A 16,703-nucleotide genomic window follows, 5' to 3' on the forward strand; every position below is an offset into this window, starting at 1 on the left:
AGACGAACCTAAAAACTAGTAATACAGGCCCTGCTCGGCTGGCTAGAAAACGATAGATGCAGATGCTGATTTGTTGTGAGAGAAAAATACTAAACGGTAGGGCCGATAAGTTTAAGCGAACAGGCCATAGCCGACATGAACTTAAATTTTTTTAATAAAATGCATCGGAGGTCCATTAACTTTCGTTGAGGTGTCATCTATGTCCATCAACTTTGAAACTGTGTTTTTTGGTCCATTAACTTTCGTTGGGGTCATCTAGGTCCATCAACTTTGTAACTACATTTTTTGGTCCATAAACTTTTAAAATAGTTCACTGCAGGTCCATGTCATTTATTTAACCTTAAATCCAACATATGCATGCATGCACGTCGGCTTTGGCCTCCGGTCGTTGCGTCGGTGGAGACCAGCCAGGGCCAGCGTCCGTCGTAGTGGTGCAGTGGCTGGCTATGGCTGCCCTGTGTTGTGCCCGCCCGCCCACGTGAGCCCACGCCGCAAGGCTCAGTGGCTCACCGGCACCATGGCGGCGTGTGCGGACTCCATCCTAGGGAGGCATCCGCCTCTGTCCGGAACACGGCGGCAGAGGCCTAGTTCTTGGCCCTGGCGTGCATGTTCGCGACGATGATGTAGTCGCCGGCGTTGGTGGCGTCGAGGCGCCTCAGCTCCTCAAGTGCGCGCTCGGCGAGATCCAGATCCCCGTGGATCCGGCACGCATTCAGTAGCCTTCACCAGGCCATGTCCGTCGGCCCCGTGGGCATGCTCCCGATGAGCGTGCGCGCGTCGTCCAGCCTTCCGGCGTGGGCTATCAGGTCCACCATGCAGCCATAGTGCTATGCATTGGGCGCGACCTTGTGCTCCAGCCGCATGTGGTCGAAGCACCGCAACCCATCCTCGAGCAGACCGTTGCGGCTGCAGGCGTTCAGCACGCCGACGTATGCCGCCGCTCGGGCGCGTGGCCTTCCCTGACCATCGCGTCGAACACCTGCAGCGCCTTTCGCCCGTCCCCGTGCAACGCCAAGCCGGATAGCATGGCACTGTACGTCCATGCGTTCTTGCCATCCATCGCGTCGAACACCGTCGCGGCCTTCTCGATGCTACCGCACTTTGCGTACATGTCAACCAGGGATGTTTGCATGATGGTGTTCAGCCTCGCGGTGTTCCTCAACAGCGCGTAGTGGACGCTCCGCCCGACGTTGAAGGAACCTAGGTGCGCACACGCCGAGAGCACGCTGGCCATGGAGCTCTCGTCGGGCCTCCACCCATCGAGCACCATGGCGCCAAACAACTCGAGGCATTCGCGCCTGTAAGGTCGAGATGGCGGACTAGAGGGGGGGTCAATAGTCCTTTCTAAAATTGATTGCTTCGGCTAACCGAAACAAGTACATAATTAAAACTATTGGTCTAGCCAAGACTACACCCCTCTATCTATGTTCTCTAGCACCTTTCAAAGATACTAATTAAGCAACAAATATGTCGGGCTAGCTAGAGCTCGCCTAACCAATTCTAGAAGCAAGGTCACACAAACATATGTCACTAGTACTTTAAGCGACAAGGGAGCTTCTACACATGCTAGTAAGCAAAAGTACAAAGCCACCTAATGCTCACTAACAATGCTCAATAACAAGGCAACCAATACCAAATTAGAGAGCGTAATTACTTAGCTACACAAACTAAGCAATGTAACTAACAAGGTAACACAAACCAAATTAGCCATGTAAGAGAGCTACTTCTATGCTACACAAGTAAGAAGGTAACTAGTAACCTACATAAGCTAACTAATTACAAGAGTAACTACATAAGCACAATGTATGCAAAAGTAATTACAAGCTTGTGTAATGAGGATGCAAACCAACGGGAAGAACAAGATTGACACGATGATTTTTCTCTTGAGGTTCACGTGTTTGCCAACACGCTGTCCCCGTTGTGTCGACCGTTCACTTGGTGGTTCAGCGGCTAATTGGCATCACTCGCCAAGCCCGTACGTTGGGCACCACAAGAACCTACCCTAAAATTAAGAGTAGCTCAATGACACGCTCAACTAGAGTTGCTCTTCACGGCACCTACGGGGCGAGCACAATGCCCCTCACAAAGCTCTTCTCCGGAGCACCGCACAAGCTTCTTGCGGGCTTCGACGGAGACCACCACCAAGCCATCTAGGAGGTGGCAATCTCTAAGAGTAACAAACACCACCGACTTGCAATTCGATCACCTAGTGCTACTTGATGCAACCTCATGATGCAATCGCACTAAAATCACTCTCTCATATAATCGGATGATCACTATCAAGTATATGTGAGATGGAGGGCTCCTAAGCACTCACAAGCATGGACACAAAGTCCCCCGAGGTGCTTAGCACCAGCCATAGCCAAGACCACCTTCTATTTATAGCCTCATGGGCTAAACTGGCCGTTACCCCTTCACTAGGCAAATTTTGGGACGGCCGGAGGCTTCGGTCAGATCGACCGGACGCAAGACCTCAGTGTCTGGTCAACGGATGCTCGCCACGTGTCGCCTCCATTCAACATCAGTCACTTGATCTCAATGGTCAAGTGATGACCGGACGTAGCTGCACAAACTGACCGAACGTAGCAACCCCAGCGTATGGTCGTTTCCAGTAAGGTACCAGTCGCGACTGGACGTGTCCGGTCGATCACGATCGGACGCAGCGTCAGCGTCCGGTCCTTCTCCAACTTTTCTGTATCGCCTACGTTACCGTACGTCAGCTTGACCAGACACACCCTGCCAGCGTTCGGTCGAAGACCGATGCTGCACGCTCTCGGCCGCCACTGATCGAACGCAGGACCCCAGCGTCCGGTCACCACATGACTAGTGTCTGGTCCACTCTGTGAGACCCTGTCTTTTCTGTATAGGGCGTCAGTGGCACCGTCGGACTATCCGCACAAGTGTACACCATCATGTGTATGTGTGTTAACATTTTCATAATTATTTTCCAAAGGATTAGCCACTCAACTTGCTACGCCACTCAATCCTAGCGACGATGCAAAGTTAGATCACTCGAGTGGCACTAGATGACCGATATGCAAATAAGTTTACCCCTCTTGATAGTACGGCCATCTATCCTAAATCTGGTCATCAACTTCTCTACACACCTATGACCGGTGAAATGAAATGCCCTAAGTTATACCTTTGCCTTGCGCATTCCATTCTATCTCCTCTAATGTCGATGCAACATATGCACCAACATAATCAACAATGATATGATCCACTTCATATCATCACGTGATCATATTGGTTCATCGATCTTGACTTCACTTGCTTTTCACCATTGCCTTCGTCCATCGGCGCCAAGTCTTGCTCAAGCTTCACCGCCACACGGTCCATCGCTCCAAAGCCTTCGACTTGCCCTTCACGCTTGCAACCGATCCATCAAGTCAAGTCTTGTCATGATCTTCTCCACCTTGATCACATGACTCGATGTCATGTCTCATGTGCAATAAGCTCCTTCATCATCACATGTGTGAGCTTTGCAACATCTCCAAACCATTTTCACCTTCACGGCATATGTTGCTCACACATATGTACCTATAGACTAATCACCTGTGTATCTCACATAAACACAATTAATCCACCTAGGTTGTCACTCAATTACTAAAACCACACAAGGACCTTTCAGCGCCATAGCCCGGCCTTCGTGTACGCCGCGAGGAGTGCGCTCTAGGAAGCCGTCGTCCGCTCCTCGGCCTCCGCCTAGTCAAACGCCAGACGAGCCATCACCGGCTCGCCGCACTTGCCATAGAAGCTGATCAAGCTGTTTTGCACGTGCTCGTTGTACTAGAACCCAAGCTTCACGATGTGCGCCTGCAACTGCCAATGGAAACAAAGAAATGTCACATGTCAACGATTGCAGAAGAGCACACTGCTTGGTCGATTGCGAGCTAAAGCTGTCACCTACCTCCCTTGTTGCACGCGCACGACTTGAGTACGAACAGGAACATGTAGCTGTCAGGCCCAACGTCCGCCTCCAGCATGTCAACGTATAGGCGCAGCGCGGCAGCCGACTCACGATCGTCGCGCCCACCACCGATGTGGCCGCGCATCAGGGTGTTGTAATCGAAGGCCTCCGGCTCGATGAGCGACTCAAAGATGGACGCCGCGAGCTCCATGCCGCCCGGCCAGCCCGAGAGCGCGCACGCCGCGAGCAGCGGCCGTGCGTGCCGCGGGCAGCGGTCGAGGCCCAGCTTGATGTGCCGCGCGTGCGCCTTCCTGACCTCATCCAAGCGTCTGCGCCTGGGACAGAACTAGACCTCCCACCATGCTAGCACCATCGGCGAGCGGCGGAGCAGAGGCAGTGTGACGAAACTACCACAGCCAAACCGGGGACTCCTTCGACGCCACGGCGGGCGCGGGCGCCAGCGCTGGGGGCGTGCTGGCCACAATGCTGCTCCTGAAGGCTCGGTGGCGTGCTGGCCGCGATGCTGCTCCTGAAGGCCCGGTGGCGGGTGGGGCGTGCTGGGCAGCCTCGAGAGGGCCGGTGGCGGGTGGGGCATCGATGTCGGCGTGGGGACCGAGGTCTGCGGGCACGCCCAGCGGTAGCCTACGCACGGGGCGGTGACGTCCCCGTGCTGATGGACATGACGAGGAGGTCGTCAATGGTGGCCGCAGCAGGGAACTCGCGCCGGTTGTCGAGCACATGAGCGATGGCGGCTGCCGTGGGGTTGCCCACAGGCGAGACAGGCTGGATTTGGGCGTGGTCGTAGACGACGCCGTCGTGTCGGCATCCGACAACCGCTCATCCCCGGCGGCGCCACCTGCAGCATCGCGAGCTCCACGATGAGACCTGCTGCGCCGGCGCTGAGGAGACCCGAGCTGGAGGTGGCCATGATCCACGTGACTAGCCACGATGAGCTGTTCGTGGACTACGGGAGCGCGGCGGGGTTGTTCGCGCTGGCGCGGAGTTGTAGCCGCTCATGTGGGTGCTCACGCGGGGCGTCGGCGCCTGCGCCATCACGTTCATCGGGTCGAGATCTTGTTCCGCCCGACAAACGAGCGACGGCGGCGAGTGCAGGCATGGCTCCACCGACGCAACGACCGGAGGCCGAAGCCGACGTGCATACATGCATGCGTTGGATGTAAGATTAAATAAATGGCATGCACCTGCAATGAACCATTTTAAAAGTTCATGGACCTAAAAATACAGTTACAAAGTTGATGGACCTAGATGACACTCCAACAAAAGTTAATGGTCTAAAAAAAATACAGTTTCAAAGTTGATGGAACTAGATAACACCCCAACGAAAAGTACCCCAACGAAAAGTAATGGACCTCCGTTGCCTTTTTTTTTTTTTTCTCTCTCTAGCTGGGATGGGCTGATACGATACGCGAGCAAGCACGCTATATTATTAGGTTTGAAACACAAGTGGGTCCACAGGACAGATAGAGCATTGCAAACTGGCTTTGTCACCTCCCGCGACTCCTCTCCATTCCGTTCCACCCTGGCAAGCCTCTCACGTTTCCACCCTCTTCGCTCCACCCCCATCGGCTCGGCTGTACAATACAGCAGCCCGTGTACCCACCTCAGACTATCTCCATTCTCTCACAACCCCCAATCCCCAATCCCGTCGGCTTCGCTCCCCGTCCCCGACCTCGCCGAGGACCCTCCCGCTCCCAAACCCTAGCCTCTCCTCCCGCCCCTCAGCTCCGCTCCCCATGGAGGACGAGGACGCCGGCCCCGGCGGCGGGGGCGAGGCCTCCCCTCCGCACCACGCCGCGGCGGCGTCGGGCGACCGGGCGCGGGACATGGCGGCGTCCCCGACGCGCTCGCGCTCCGTGACGCAGACGGTGAACGGGTCCCACCGCTTCGTGATCCAGGGCTACTCGCTCGCCAAGGGCATGGGCGTCGGGAAGCACATCGCCAGCGAGACCTTCACCGTCGGCGGCTACCAGTGGGCGATCTACTTCTACCCCGACGGGAAGAACCCCGAGGACAACTCCAACTACGTCTCCGTCTTCATCGCGCTCGCGTCTGACGGCACCGACGTGCGCGCGCTCTTCGAGCTCACGCTCCTCGACCAGAGCGGCAAGGGCAAGCACAAGGTGCACTCGCACTTCGACCGCTCCCTAGAGTCCGGGCCATACACCCTCAAGTACCGCGGATCCATGTGGTAATGATCTAGGAGTTTATCTCCTTATCTCTTGCCGCCTTAAGTAGCTTGCGTTGAGTAATGAGCTCTGTTTAGGTTTAGAACGAGTGGCTAGATTGGTTACAGGGTACCTGCTGAATTAATTTGATTTGAAAGTAGTTGGTGGCTATTGGGAGATATTTTTAGTGATTAATCTACATAATATGGTGCATGTTTTTGTTTCATCATAACTCGGTGCCTGATTTGAGTTTGTTTAGTTGATTTGGATGTGTTTGTATTTTGCTCCAGCCTTTTATTTGGCCAGTGAGTTTGACAATAAACACTGTGTGACAAAATTGGTGATCTATAATACGCAGATGCCTGTGATGACATGTTTATTACAGTCGAATTTGGTTGCTTCCCTGTTCGCATTAATAATTAGTATTTCCTTTGCTCAACCCATTGAGCTGTAACTGCTTAATGAGGCCATCCAAAAATTAGTCATGTGACATCACTGCATCAATCAAAAATTCAAAATCCGTTTTGGAGTGGCGTTTGTTTGAATTCTTGTCTTGTACTCTCTCCGGTCATGACCAGAGGTAGTATTAATAAAATTAATGTTCCCATGAAGAAACAGTACCATGTTTCTGACAGACCTATCATTATTTCTGCTCCATGCTAATAGTATTTATCCAGTGTGGATATTTAGTTCAGTTTTCAGGTTTTTAGTTACAAGGGAGTACTTACTAAAATTTTTGGAGATATCTAGCTGGTTCTCTGTATTTGCTTTGGATGCTTGATTAGTGTCACGAGATCTCTTAAAGTAGTGCATTAGTTTCAGTTTCCACATTACTTAGATTTTCTAGATAAGCTAAACGTTGTATCTCGGAGCCAGTGAATTGATGGGAAGGTGGTAGGGACTAGAGAATCTGTAACCTATATGCTTACATGTGGGCTTGAAAAGCGGGAACTTTGTGCGCCTGCTGTCGATTCAAATAACTTTATGTTGGTTATCTGGGTTCTCTCATCCTATGATAACCAGTTGTCCATCAGACTGTCCGCCCCTCACAAAGGTGCAGCTGTGCAAGTACATTAATATTGTCCCTTTCTGGCAGCTCATATATGTCCAAGTAATTAATAAATAGTACACATACATATCTCTTCCAGACTGTTTAGTTTTTTTTTAATAAAATGTGCCTGCCTGTTTGATTTTACTTAGACTTTTACTCCCTGCATTTGACCAAGTTTGTTTCTGAAAAGTACCCATATTTGATTGTCCTGTTTTAATTTTTCAGGGGCTATAAAAGGTTCTTTCGGCGTAATGCTCTTGAACTATCAGATTTTCTTAAAGATGATTGCTTGAAGATAAACTGTACTGTGGGTGTTGTAGTATCAACTATGGATTATTCTAGGCCACATTCAATAGAGGTTCCAGAGTCTGACATAGGCTATCATTTTGGAACACTTTTGGACACTCAGGAAGGTGTAGATGTTGTTTTTAGTGTAGCAGGAGAGAAGTTTCATGCCCATAAGTTGGTATTGGCTGCCCGGTCTCCCTTTTTTAGATCTGAATTTTTCGATCATGAATCGGGTGAAGAGAAGAACGAAACTGATATGAAGGATGAAATCAAAGATATCGTCATCGATGACATGGATCCTGTAGTGTTCAAGGTATCTCTATATTTTGGTGTCAATCTCATCATCCATTTCCCTGTTAAACAAACTTGGGGTTTTATTTTCATCCGTGTAAATATTCCATGTTGCAGGCTGTGCTTCATTTTATCTACAGGGACAATCTTGTTGATGATGATGAGTTGTCTGCATCAAGCTCTGACTGCTCTATCTTTGATAGTTTAGCTGGGAAGTTAATGGCTGCAGCAGACAAATATGAGTTGCCAAGGCTAAGATTGTTGTGTGAATCTTACTTGTGCAAGCATATTTCTGTAAACTCCGTGGCAACTACTCTAGCATTGGCTGATCGGCAGCATGCTATGGAGCTTAAATCTGTTTGCCTAAAATTTGCTGCTGAAAACCTTTCAGGTAATAAGACCTGACATGAAATCTGTTTAACCTTCACATGTCGTTTGTAGATATCCTCTGGGTTCACATCTTTTGGCATAATTTTGATCTGTGATTAACTTACTAGCTTTATTACACAAGAAAGAGAAGGCTCTGGAATGCATAGTTTTTATTCTATAAACAATTTAGTATGTTTTGCTTTTTTCATGGTCCAAGTTCCCAAGAAGACTTGTTAGACATTAGGCAGTTCCACTTTGATGGATGATTTACCTAGGCTGTGCATGGCAAGGTGCTTGCATGCTGGCGAAATGTCTGCAGTGTGTTCTCATTGCATAGTAAATTGGCATAGCTGTGAAACTTGATAAATAGTATTGTGCCAAAATAGTACTGATAGCTACGGTTACTGGATTATGAGTGATGATAACTCAGTGAAGAAAAGTCATTTCTGTTTGGACCATTATTTTACCTTGCGCTTTCACCTTACCTCTATCAGTAAATTGTGTTCCTATATTTTAGCTCAATCAGTATATTGTGTACCATATTTTACCTTTCGCCCGTCTGTTGCTTGGTGGTGCCGAAATAAGTCTTGAACTGTATGACATTCCAGATGCCCTTATGTGTCTGCAGCTGTGATCCGGAGCGAGGGGTTCGACTATCTCAAAGACAACTGCATATCTCTGCAGTCAGAGATACTACGGACAGTTGCCGGGTGTGAGGAGCCATGTAGCAGCGGCGTGAAAAGCCAGAGCGTGTGGGCGCAGCTCTCTGACGGCGGCGACACCAGCGGGCGCAGGGTGAGGCCAAGGGTCTGAGACGCCAACCCCGCAAGCACTGACCTTTGTAATCAAAAGCTGTTGTAGTGTAAATGGGGACAGCTATTTTAATTTGAATTCGAGACAACACGCTTGCAAATTGCAATAACGTGAATCAGCTTGCTTCGTTATCTTTGCTACGGTTCTCATGTTTGTGCTGTTCATAGACATTCTTTGGTTCTGTTCACATGCTATTATTTGATACTTCCGAGTCTGCCGCACTTTCAGGATAACCTAGCGAAATGATTTCTAATCATGTCATCAACGTCTGATCATGTCGTCATCAACGTCCACGTGCAGGCAGACACGATGGAATCACAAGGGTAACCCGAGTAGACGATGGTTCAAACAGACAGAATGAATCTAGTCGTTCACGAGTATAGTACAAGACTACACCCCCAAAGATGCTCCCTGATACAATCCGATGGCCGATTGCATCCTCTTTTCGCTTCGCGGGTGACAACCCTGCTTGAGGTTTTGCTCAACCAAATGTAGCCACCAGGAACTCCTTGTAAATGCTCATGAACTTGGCCACGAAAGCTGCAGAAGGGAAGGGGCGGATAAGTATGGCTTCTGTACATAATCATCACGCTAAGACCATGCAAGGCAAATCTGAGACGGGCACATACTAATAAAAGGAAACAAGAACAATCTCAAGCTGAGGTCATACATAACTAAACCAATCCATAATTATAACAGCATGCTTTGGTTATGTAGCAGAGTGTGGGGCATTCATATACAGGCACCAAATTATTTTGTTCCAAAACAATGATAAGATTGTATAGGATACACATACAGGCTAACAAGCATTATTGGGAGCAGTAACGAGACGGGGAAAGTACCTTCTAGATGAAAAATGGCCTTTGATCCAAGGCGCATCTTGTGCTCCTGCAAACATAGGGCCTTGCAAAGTTAGAACTTTTTTTTTTGAAATAAAGCAAAGTTAGAACTATGAGATGTAAAGAATAGCACCACACGTTTAATCCACTTGAAATATGCCATGCACCTGTGAGTTCTGTTATTTGACAATCCCAGGGTGTAATAATGAACTAATTAACAGTGAAATGGTGTTTTTGAATTGTTTACTCACATAGTGTGCAGCCCAGTGACAGATTTCATGTTTCAGATCAGCATCTAACTTCCTCAATAATTCTGCCAACAATTTCTGCAGTAGTCAAGAGAGAAAGTTCAGCATGTATGGTAAGAATGGGAATGAAGGAATGAAATAAAGCACCGAAGAAGCATCAAGTCACCTTCAAAATACTTTCAGGTGGGATGCAATTGACGAGTAATTCATAGAATTTCTGACGTACAGCAAATAGCCTGAAATGTTCAGAGACAAAATCAAAGAAAATCAATAAGTCACTTGCATAAATCGTGACACGTAAACAAAATTGCAACAAATCCAGAGCAGAAGCTGCACGCATTGGAAAGGACCAGCTATATTCTGTGTCACAAGGCATTCAAATTTAAACAGACATCGTGTTTAGCTGCTTTCAATCAGTATTCTGTGTCACAAGGCATTCAAATTTGTAAAAATAAGAATATAAAAGACCAGTAGAAACATCATAAAAGACCAGTAGAAACATCATGTTTAGCTGCTTTCAATCAGTAGTAGAAACATCATACTATTAGATTAGATTTTAAACATACATCTTCCCATGTAGTTGCAGGCTACATGACAAATACTGACAGGAATCAGGAAGCATGGACAGCTAATGAAGTAGAAACTAGACCAAAAAAGGATCTAAACCTAGTTCAGTTCGTTGAGGGTGTGGATGTATGCCTAGACCACACAAGTTCATGTCCTCACTGACGCAAATTTGGGTTAACATAAAGCCACCTAGTTCCTCCTAGTTTGGTCCCTTTTTTAAAAACAACAAAGAAAAAAGAAAAAACTATAGACAAAAATGATTACATATAGAACTGCATGTGCGATGCATAAAAAGAGATGTTCAGGAAATAGTGTCATTATATCAGTAGTTCAGTACCAAAAGGACAATGATATTGAGCTATAAGAGCATCCACAAATATAGCAAAACTCGGTGCTTTTAACACTGATACTGAATTATATGAACCATCTGTTACAAATTCCAAACAGAATTTGCCAAAACAAATACCAATTCGAGTTTTTCTATCTGTTTGGAGAAACATGCACTGTAGCCAGGTCTAGGCATGCGCTCACTGCATTCCAGTCATTGACATGTCTTTTATATTCAGCAAACATAGGCATGTGAAAACCTAGTACAAGAAAAGCAATACTGCAGCTGGACCCATGTTTAAATTTTGAGATGAATAAAAGCATGCAACAAGAATTATAAGGCTTAAGTACTTTATCCAACAGAGTTCGAACCTTTTAGGGCTTTGTTCTGTCAGTATATCAGTTGCTATTTCAGACACATATTGCTCCCAATCAAGAGGAGGCGCCACTTGATTTGATGTAAATGGGTATCTGAAAGCCAAAGAAAAAAAGAATATGACAGTAGTAGTCAGTGTTGGCAGAAGGTAAAGATTAACATAACTGTAAGCGGAGGTGTGGCAAATCAGTAAAACACTGGATAACAAATAAGCACAAAAGCTTACTGTTGCACTTTGCAAGTCTCAAAAAACAGTATTGCCCGCCTAAGATTACGGTTTGATTGTGCTGCGATACGAGCAGCAAATCCAGCTGGAAGATGCAGGTTTTCTTTCTTCCCAATGAACTCTAGAACTTGGACAATCTGGGAAGTGAATAATGGTGTGAGACTTTGTATTTGCATAGTCTGTCCCCAATTCCCCGTTAATATTTTGGACTTGAGGAAGCAAATCATTAGGAAATGTCAACAGTGCCTTTGAACACCCATATGGCATGGCATAGTGTCAATCAACAGCCAAGACAATGAGGCAAAGTAAGATCAAATGTTAAATGAAAGTTCGGGGCATCAATCACCAACCTGATCTTCGCTGGGTGCATTTACTCGCACATTTAAGCAACGGGATCTTACAGCCTCTGTCACTTTTGAGGAGCTGTTACAGCATAGGATCAGCCTGCATGATGAGCTATACTTTTCCATAGTTCTGCGGAGGGAATGCTGAGCTTCTCGTGAGAGCTTGTCAACTTCATTTAACACAAGGACTGAAAATTCAGATGAATCTGTTAAGTTACTCTCAACAGGATGTATGCATTCAACCTAAATAAGATGCATGCTCGTGTCTCAGGTGTCGGAATATGGAAAATTATTAGTTGATACCTAATAAGTAAACATACTAGCATTATGTGAGACGACTGCATACTATACAGATATTTCTTTATCAAATCATGCATAACATCAAGTATCAGGAAGAAAAAAGGTAGCAGCACTTCTGTTAATCTCAACTACTTAAAAACATTTTAGTTAGTGATGATGGTGTGCCTGCTGTCATCATCATTTTATACCCCTATAGTTTGCTTTATTTACCCACCTATACCACTGAACATAAACCTTCCTCAGCACTTTACATTAATTATCAACATTCATACTATTTGTGTTCCATCTATGATATCATACTTGAATGAACTGTGCACACGCATGTAATTATTTGTTTTTGTGCCACCACAACAGATGGGGTATTCAACTAGTAGTTGTAGTAGTAGCCAACAATGAATTGTAGGAGCACAAACAAGGTACTGATAAAGCACTAACCTTTAAATGCTCTCTTGCCTTTGGCATCAATTGGCCTGTTCTTCGCCATCTCTTTGATGACCTCCTGGACAACATACCTGTCCTGAAAGCCAGCATCACTGGGGTTCATCTCCACATGGTGAGCACTTGACAACATCGGCAATTCTATCTCAAGTGTCCTTGTTCCAGTCTGAAGAGCAAAAATAGCAACTCAATGCTCCAGACAAATACATAGCAAACCCAAATTCAATAAATCAGAAGATGTTCAAACAGGAAGTATGAACATACACATTCAACTACCACGTGCAGCAAGAGAAACATCTAGACTGTTGTACTTCTCTATCGTGGTGTTGTGACAGTCAAGATTACACAAAAGGGGATTTCTCATCTACATCCTATCTGACACAAGTACCTTCCCTGAGAAGTAAATACTATTAATGTACAATAGCATTTCTTCAAGTATTCAACACATCATCTGAATTTGCTAATGTCACTAATACGGAAGAGGACAAATAACTGGACTTACATCTATTTTCCATGTCTTGTTCTCCAGCCTAACCTGCAACAGAGATTAAAAAAAAACCAACAAAAATGTCAACACCGAAGCATGGCCTCAACGTGGAAAATCTATACAATAAATAGGAGACCCAACAAATTTATAAAGAAAAATGTGTACCTTCTCCGCACCGGCGCCAAACATCTGCTTGATGAGCGCGAGGATTAGGGTTTTTTTCCCGGACCCCGACGGCCCATAGAACAGCAGGTGCGGGCAATCCTGCTCCGACACCTGAGAAAACCAAACCACACGTGATTAGAACAGCACAAAAAATAGGGGAAACCCTAGATTAACTGAATACGCGCAGATCGCCGGCACTTACGAGCTTCCTGAGGTTCTGCGCGACCTGGTCGTGGACGGTGACCTTGTCTAGGGTTTTCGGCCGGTACTTGTCTACCCACAACATCCTCGCCGCTCGCTCGTCTTCCCCGCCTGACCTCGCCTCGCCGCTAGAGAGAAGAGAGATTTGGGGACAGGATTGGGAGGGGAATGGAGGTGTGTGGCGGGAACTCGGGACTGATGGGAGCGCACTCCGCCGCTGCGGGAAGGAAGTTGGACGACGAGGGTTTTTGCGGGCTTCCCGGCTATCTTTTCTCACAGGTGTGGTCCATATGTCAGTAACCCTGATTTTTTTTTTTTTTTGAGTGGAAGTATCCCTGATGCCGGGCCTGTACCAACGAAGTGAGGTGGGCCGTGGGCTTGGTTTCGTCCGATGCTCGAGGGAGACTCCGCAATAAAGCCCAGTTTTGCAAGGACCTGTAGTATTTTGTCATGCACTGATTTGTGATGTTTATGTAAACACGATAAAGAGGCGATGCTTGTAAAAATATACAAGCACACTCGTCCTACGCATATAGTTACTCACATTCCACCTGTATGTGCATATCTAACCTCACTATGGATGGATGCATCGTCAACTACTAAAATATTGCCTCTGTTATGAATTATAAGGTGATTTAGTTTTCTAGATACATTGTTTTTATATTGTATTTGAGATAATGTATATCTAACGCATAATAAAAATTGTTTACATAGAAAAACCAAAATATCTTATAATTTAGAATAGAGAGAGTAATAACTAGTCGTAAATACAAGCACATGTGTTGATCAGTTGTCAAATATGTTCCGCCACAAGGGACATCGTCAACTTAGGCCATGTTTGGATCCATAGAGCTAATAATTAGCTCTTTTAGATCTAAAATAAACAGGTCTAGCTAATTGTTAGCTAATATCCAACTAACAACTATCTTTCTAGTTGAGTCAAACCAGCTAATAGTTAACTAACTAATATTAGCTACAAGTTATTAGGTAGCTAACTAATATTAACAGCTAATGGGTGGTCCAAACAATGCCTTGGCTGTACTTTTAGTAGGCCACTGATATGTAGAATGGTATCCATAAACTTAGCTTCAGGCTTTTCAGGGCATGGCATGGTTAGCTTCAGGGCAACGTTCATTCAAGTTGGATCCATTAGCAGTATAGGAAGAATCATGTTGGAGCCATCGTCAAACAAATGCACACATGAATGCAGCAATAATACTATGTCTCAATCGGGTTATATGATGTTAGCTCTAGGTATAGGTTCTTATCAAGCTGCTTTATTGGCTCACGATTCGACTTTGATCGTTGTGCTAGACAAGCGGACCTAATGGTCTGCTTTTACATAGGTCGCACAACAAACGCTCAGTGTTAGTGTGCTGTGTTCCCGATGGGCTCTGTTTCTGTACGGTGTATTTTTTGTCATTTGTGAATGTGTAATGTCACAAACAACGAACGACGGTCCCCTTTGTCCGGCGCGGAAGCTGTTATGCCCTTTTGCCAACAGCAAACTCAGTGGCAGCATTAAGGCAGATGTGACCAACAAATCACCGACTGTAAAAAATAATCCAACTGGCGGCTTAGAAATAAATCAAGAAACAATATATGGTTCACTCGCCAACAGAGCACCAGTGGTCTAGTGGTAGAATAGTACCCTGCCACGGTACAGACCCGGGTTCGATTCCCGGCTGGTGCAATTTTTCTCTCTCTTTTTTATTTTTAAAGGGATTGTCTACGCGCTGCTGAGCTTAGGGGCTTTTATATTTTTACCATTATTAAGACTAGCGCTCATCCAATTATCACTCTTATTATGGCACTTACAACTTTGCCAGATGAGAGAAGTTTGAGTTCTTAATTTACCACATTTGCGCACGTGGCGAGCCACGCCAGCCCGACACGCTGGCGCCCAGTCAGCATAGACACGTGAAATGTCCTTGCTGCCCCTGTCTGGCTCCTCTCTCCTCTCCGACAACCAGGTCCCATAACTCCTATCACTGCCAGGTGGGTCCCACTCGTCAACTTCGTCTTCCACCTCCAGCAACGGTGTCCGGACATTGCACATGAGCATGTTCTTGAGGTTGCTGAGCTTGCCGAGCTACGGCCGGATGGACCCGGAGCCGGTGAGCACGAGGTCGCCGAACCCAGCCGTGGCGACAGTGTTGACGGCGTCGTCGTGCACGGGCACGAACTCGAGGCACCGGTAGTCGGAGACGCGCCACACCTTGAAGGTGTGGTCCCAGGAGGCCGAGTAGAGCATGCCGGCGCCCTCGTCGAGGCTGAGCGATGACACGGCGTCCGAGTGGCGGAGCCACACCGCGCGGCGCTGGCGGCCCCGGCCCCTCCCGCCCCCGCCACGCGCGCGAGAGGACGTAGCTAGAGGGGTTCACGGAGCTGACCAGGAGGTCCCCGAGCGGCGGGAGCGACCCCACGTGGCGGTGCACGACGATGGGGTAGCCACCAGCGTCGTCGTCGGTGCGCCACACCCGGACCTTGCCGTCCTGGTGGCCCGTGAAGATGCGTCCGTCGGCGGCCACAACGATGGCCTTGACGAGCCCACTCCTGGTCTGGAACCCCGCGAGCTCACGCTGGTCCCGCCACACCCACACGGTCTCCGAGTCCATGCCGGTGTACAGCACGTCCCCGGCTGCCGCCAGCGAGTACACCTTGTCGTCCTCCTTGACGAGAGACGCAATGAGCCAGGTCGCGGTCGCGTCGTCGGCGCCGCCGAGGCCCGGGAGGCACGCCCATGGCGACTTGGGCGGGCTGTAGGACCGCGACAGCGAGGACGACACAGAGCCTTGGAAGGAGGAGGAGCTGTAGCCGTCGTCGTCAGAGAAGGAGGAGTTGGACGAGAAAGACCGAGGAGAGGAGAAAGCGGAGATCGCCGCCGCCGGGTCAACGCAGAGGAAGTGCATGAGCCTCCTGCGGTTGCCCATGGCTGGAATGGTGGGTTGGTTCATGGAGACTGTGGTACTTGTGTGTGCTGCTCTCTGCGCTTGTCGCGGCCGGTCGAGGGGGGAAGAGGTCTCTTTAATGGCGCGCTAGCTGGATCGCGCAGTTTGCTACCTCAGCTCACGGCGGTTGGAAGACGAAGCTGACAAGTGGGGCCCCACCTGGCAGCGATGGGAGTTGCGGGACCTGGTTGTTGGAGAGGGGGAGAGAGGAGCCGGGCAGGGGCAGCAAGAACATTTCACGTGTCTATTCTGACTGGGTGCCAGCGTGTCGGGCTGGCGTGGCTTGCCACATGCGCAAATATGGTAAATTAAGAACTCAAACTTCT

The 16,703-nt window shown here is 47.9% G+C and overlaps 2 protein-coding genes, 1 non-coding gene and 2 pseudogenes across 4 annotated transcripts; 2 read left to right on the forward strand and 3 right to left on the reverse strand.

Annotated features, from left to right (window-relative positions):
• Positions 1–506: 506 nt before the first annotated feature.
• On the reverse strand, positions 507–4,505 carry LOC136536060 (pentatricopeptide repeat-containing protein At1g31920-like; annotated as a pseudogene).
• A 958-nt stretch (positions 4,506–5,463) lies between these two features.
• Positions 5,464–9,039, forward strand: LOC136516561 (BTB/POZ and MATH domain-containing protein 5-like). Of its 2 annotated transcripts, none has more exons than XM_066509995.1 (4): positions 5,464–6,119; positions 7,373–7,748; positions 7,844–8,117; positions 8,704–8,864. In XM_066509995.1, the coding sequence occupies exons 1-4, from the start codon at positions 5,665–5,667 to the stop codon at positions 8,727–8,729; spliced, it is 1,131 nt and encodes a 376-aa protein (XP_066366092.1). In that variant the 5' UTR covers positions 5,464–5,664; the 3' UTR covers positions 8,730–8,864. The 2 variants fall into 2 exon arrangements, with proteins under 2 accessions (XP_066366092.1, XP_066366086.1); XM_066509989.1 differs by having other exon boundaries at positions 5,467–6,119; positions 8,724–9,039.
• Positions 9,040–9,138: 99 nt separating this feature from the next.
• Positions 9,139–13,698, reverse strand: LOC136516574 (replication factor C subunit 5-like). The gene is made up of 11 exons (XM_066510007.1): positions 13,428–13,698; positions 13,226–13,336; positions 13,076–13,108; positions 12,571–12,739; positions 11,842–12,023; positions 11,492–11,628; positions 11,262–11,360; positions 10,162–10,231; positions 9,999–10,073; positions 9,751–9,796; positions 9,139–9,448 (listed from the first exon to the last, which is right to left on the reverse strand). The coding sequence occupies exons 1-11, from the start codon at positions 13,509–13,511 to the stop codon at positions 9,390–9,392; spliced, it is 1,065 nt and encodes a 354-aa protein (XP_066366104.1). The 5' UTR covers positions 13,512–13,698; the 3' UTR covers positions 9,139–9,389.
• Positions 13,699–15,048: 1,350 nt separating this feature from the next.
• TRNAG-GCC (transfer RNA glycine (anticodon GCC)) lies at positions 15,049–15,119 on the forward strand. The gene has a single exon. It is a non-coding gene; the product is annotated as a tRNA-Gly (tRNA).
• A 399-nt stretch (positions 15,120–15,518) lies between these two features.
• LOC136536061 (protein JINGUBANG-like) lies at positions 15,519–16,359 on the reverse strand (annotated as a pseudogene).
• Between the last annotated feature and the right edge of the window lie 344 nt (positions 16,360–16,703).

This window comes from Miscanthus floridulus, chromosome 2 (assembly GCF_019320115.1).
Source record: "Miscanthus floridulus cultivar M001 chromosome 2, ASM1932011v1, whole genome shotgun sequence".
In the NCBI taxonomy this organism is placed as follows: Eukaryota; Viridiplantae; Streptophyta; class Magnoliopsida; order Poales; family Poaceae; genus Miscanthus; species Miscanthus floridulus.

Bases quoted from the DNA above. Each gene is read 5' to 3' on its own strand.
- LOC136516574 (XM_066510007.1), bottom strand. From the start codon at position 13,511: ATGTTGTGGGTAGACAAGTACCGGCCGAAAACCCTAGACAAGGTCACC. The intron at 12,024-12,570 runs GTTAGTGCTTTA...CTGAATTTTCAG, and splicing joins AGGCAAGAGAGCATTTAAAG to TCCTTGTGTTAAATGAAGTT. The intron at 9,449-9,750 runs GTACTTTCCCCG...TCCCTTCTGCAG, and splicing joins GGCCATTTTTCATCTAGAAG to CTTTCGTGGCCAAGTTCATG.
- LOC136516561 (XM_066509989.1), top strand. From the start codon at position 5,665: ATGGAGGACGAGGACGCCGGCCCCGGCGGCGGGGGCGAGGCCTCCCCT. The intron at 6,120-7,372 runs GTAATGATCTAG...TTAATTTTTCAG, and splicing joins AAGTACCGCGGATCCATGTG to GGGCTATAAAAGGTTCTTTC. The intron at 8,118-8,723 runs GTAATAAGACCT...ATGTGTCTGCAG, and splicing joins TGCTGCTGAAAACCTTTCAG to CTGTGATCCGGAGCGAGGGG.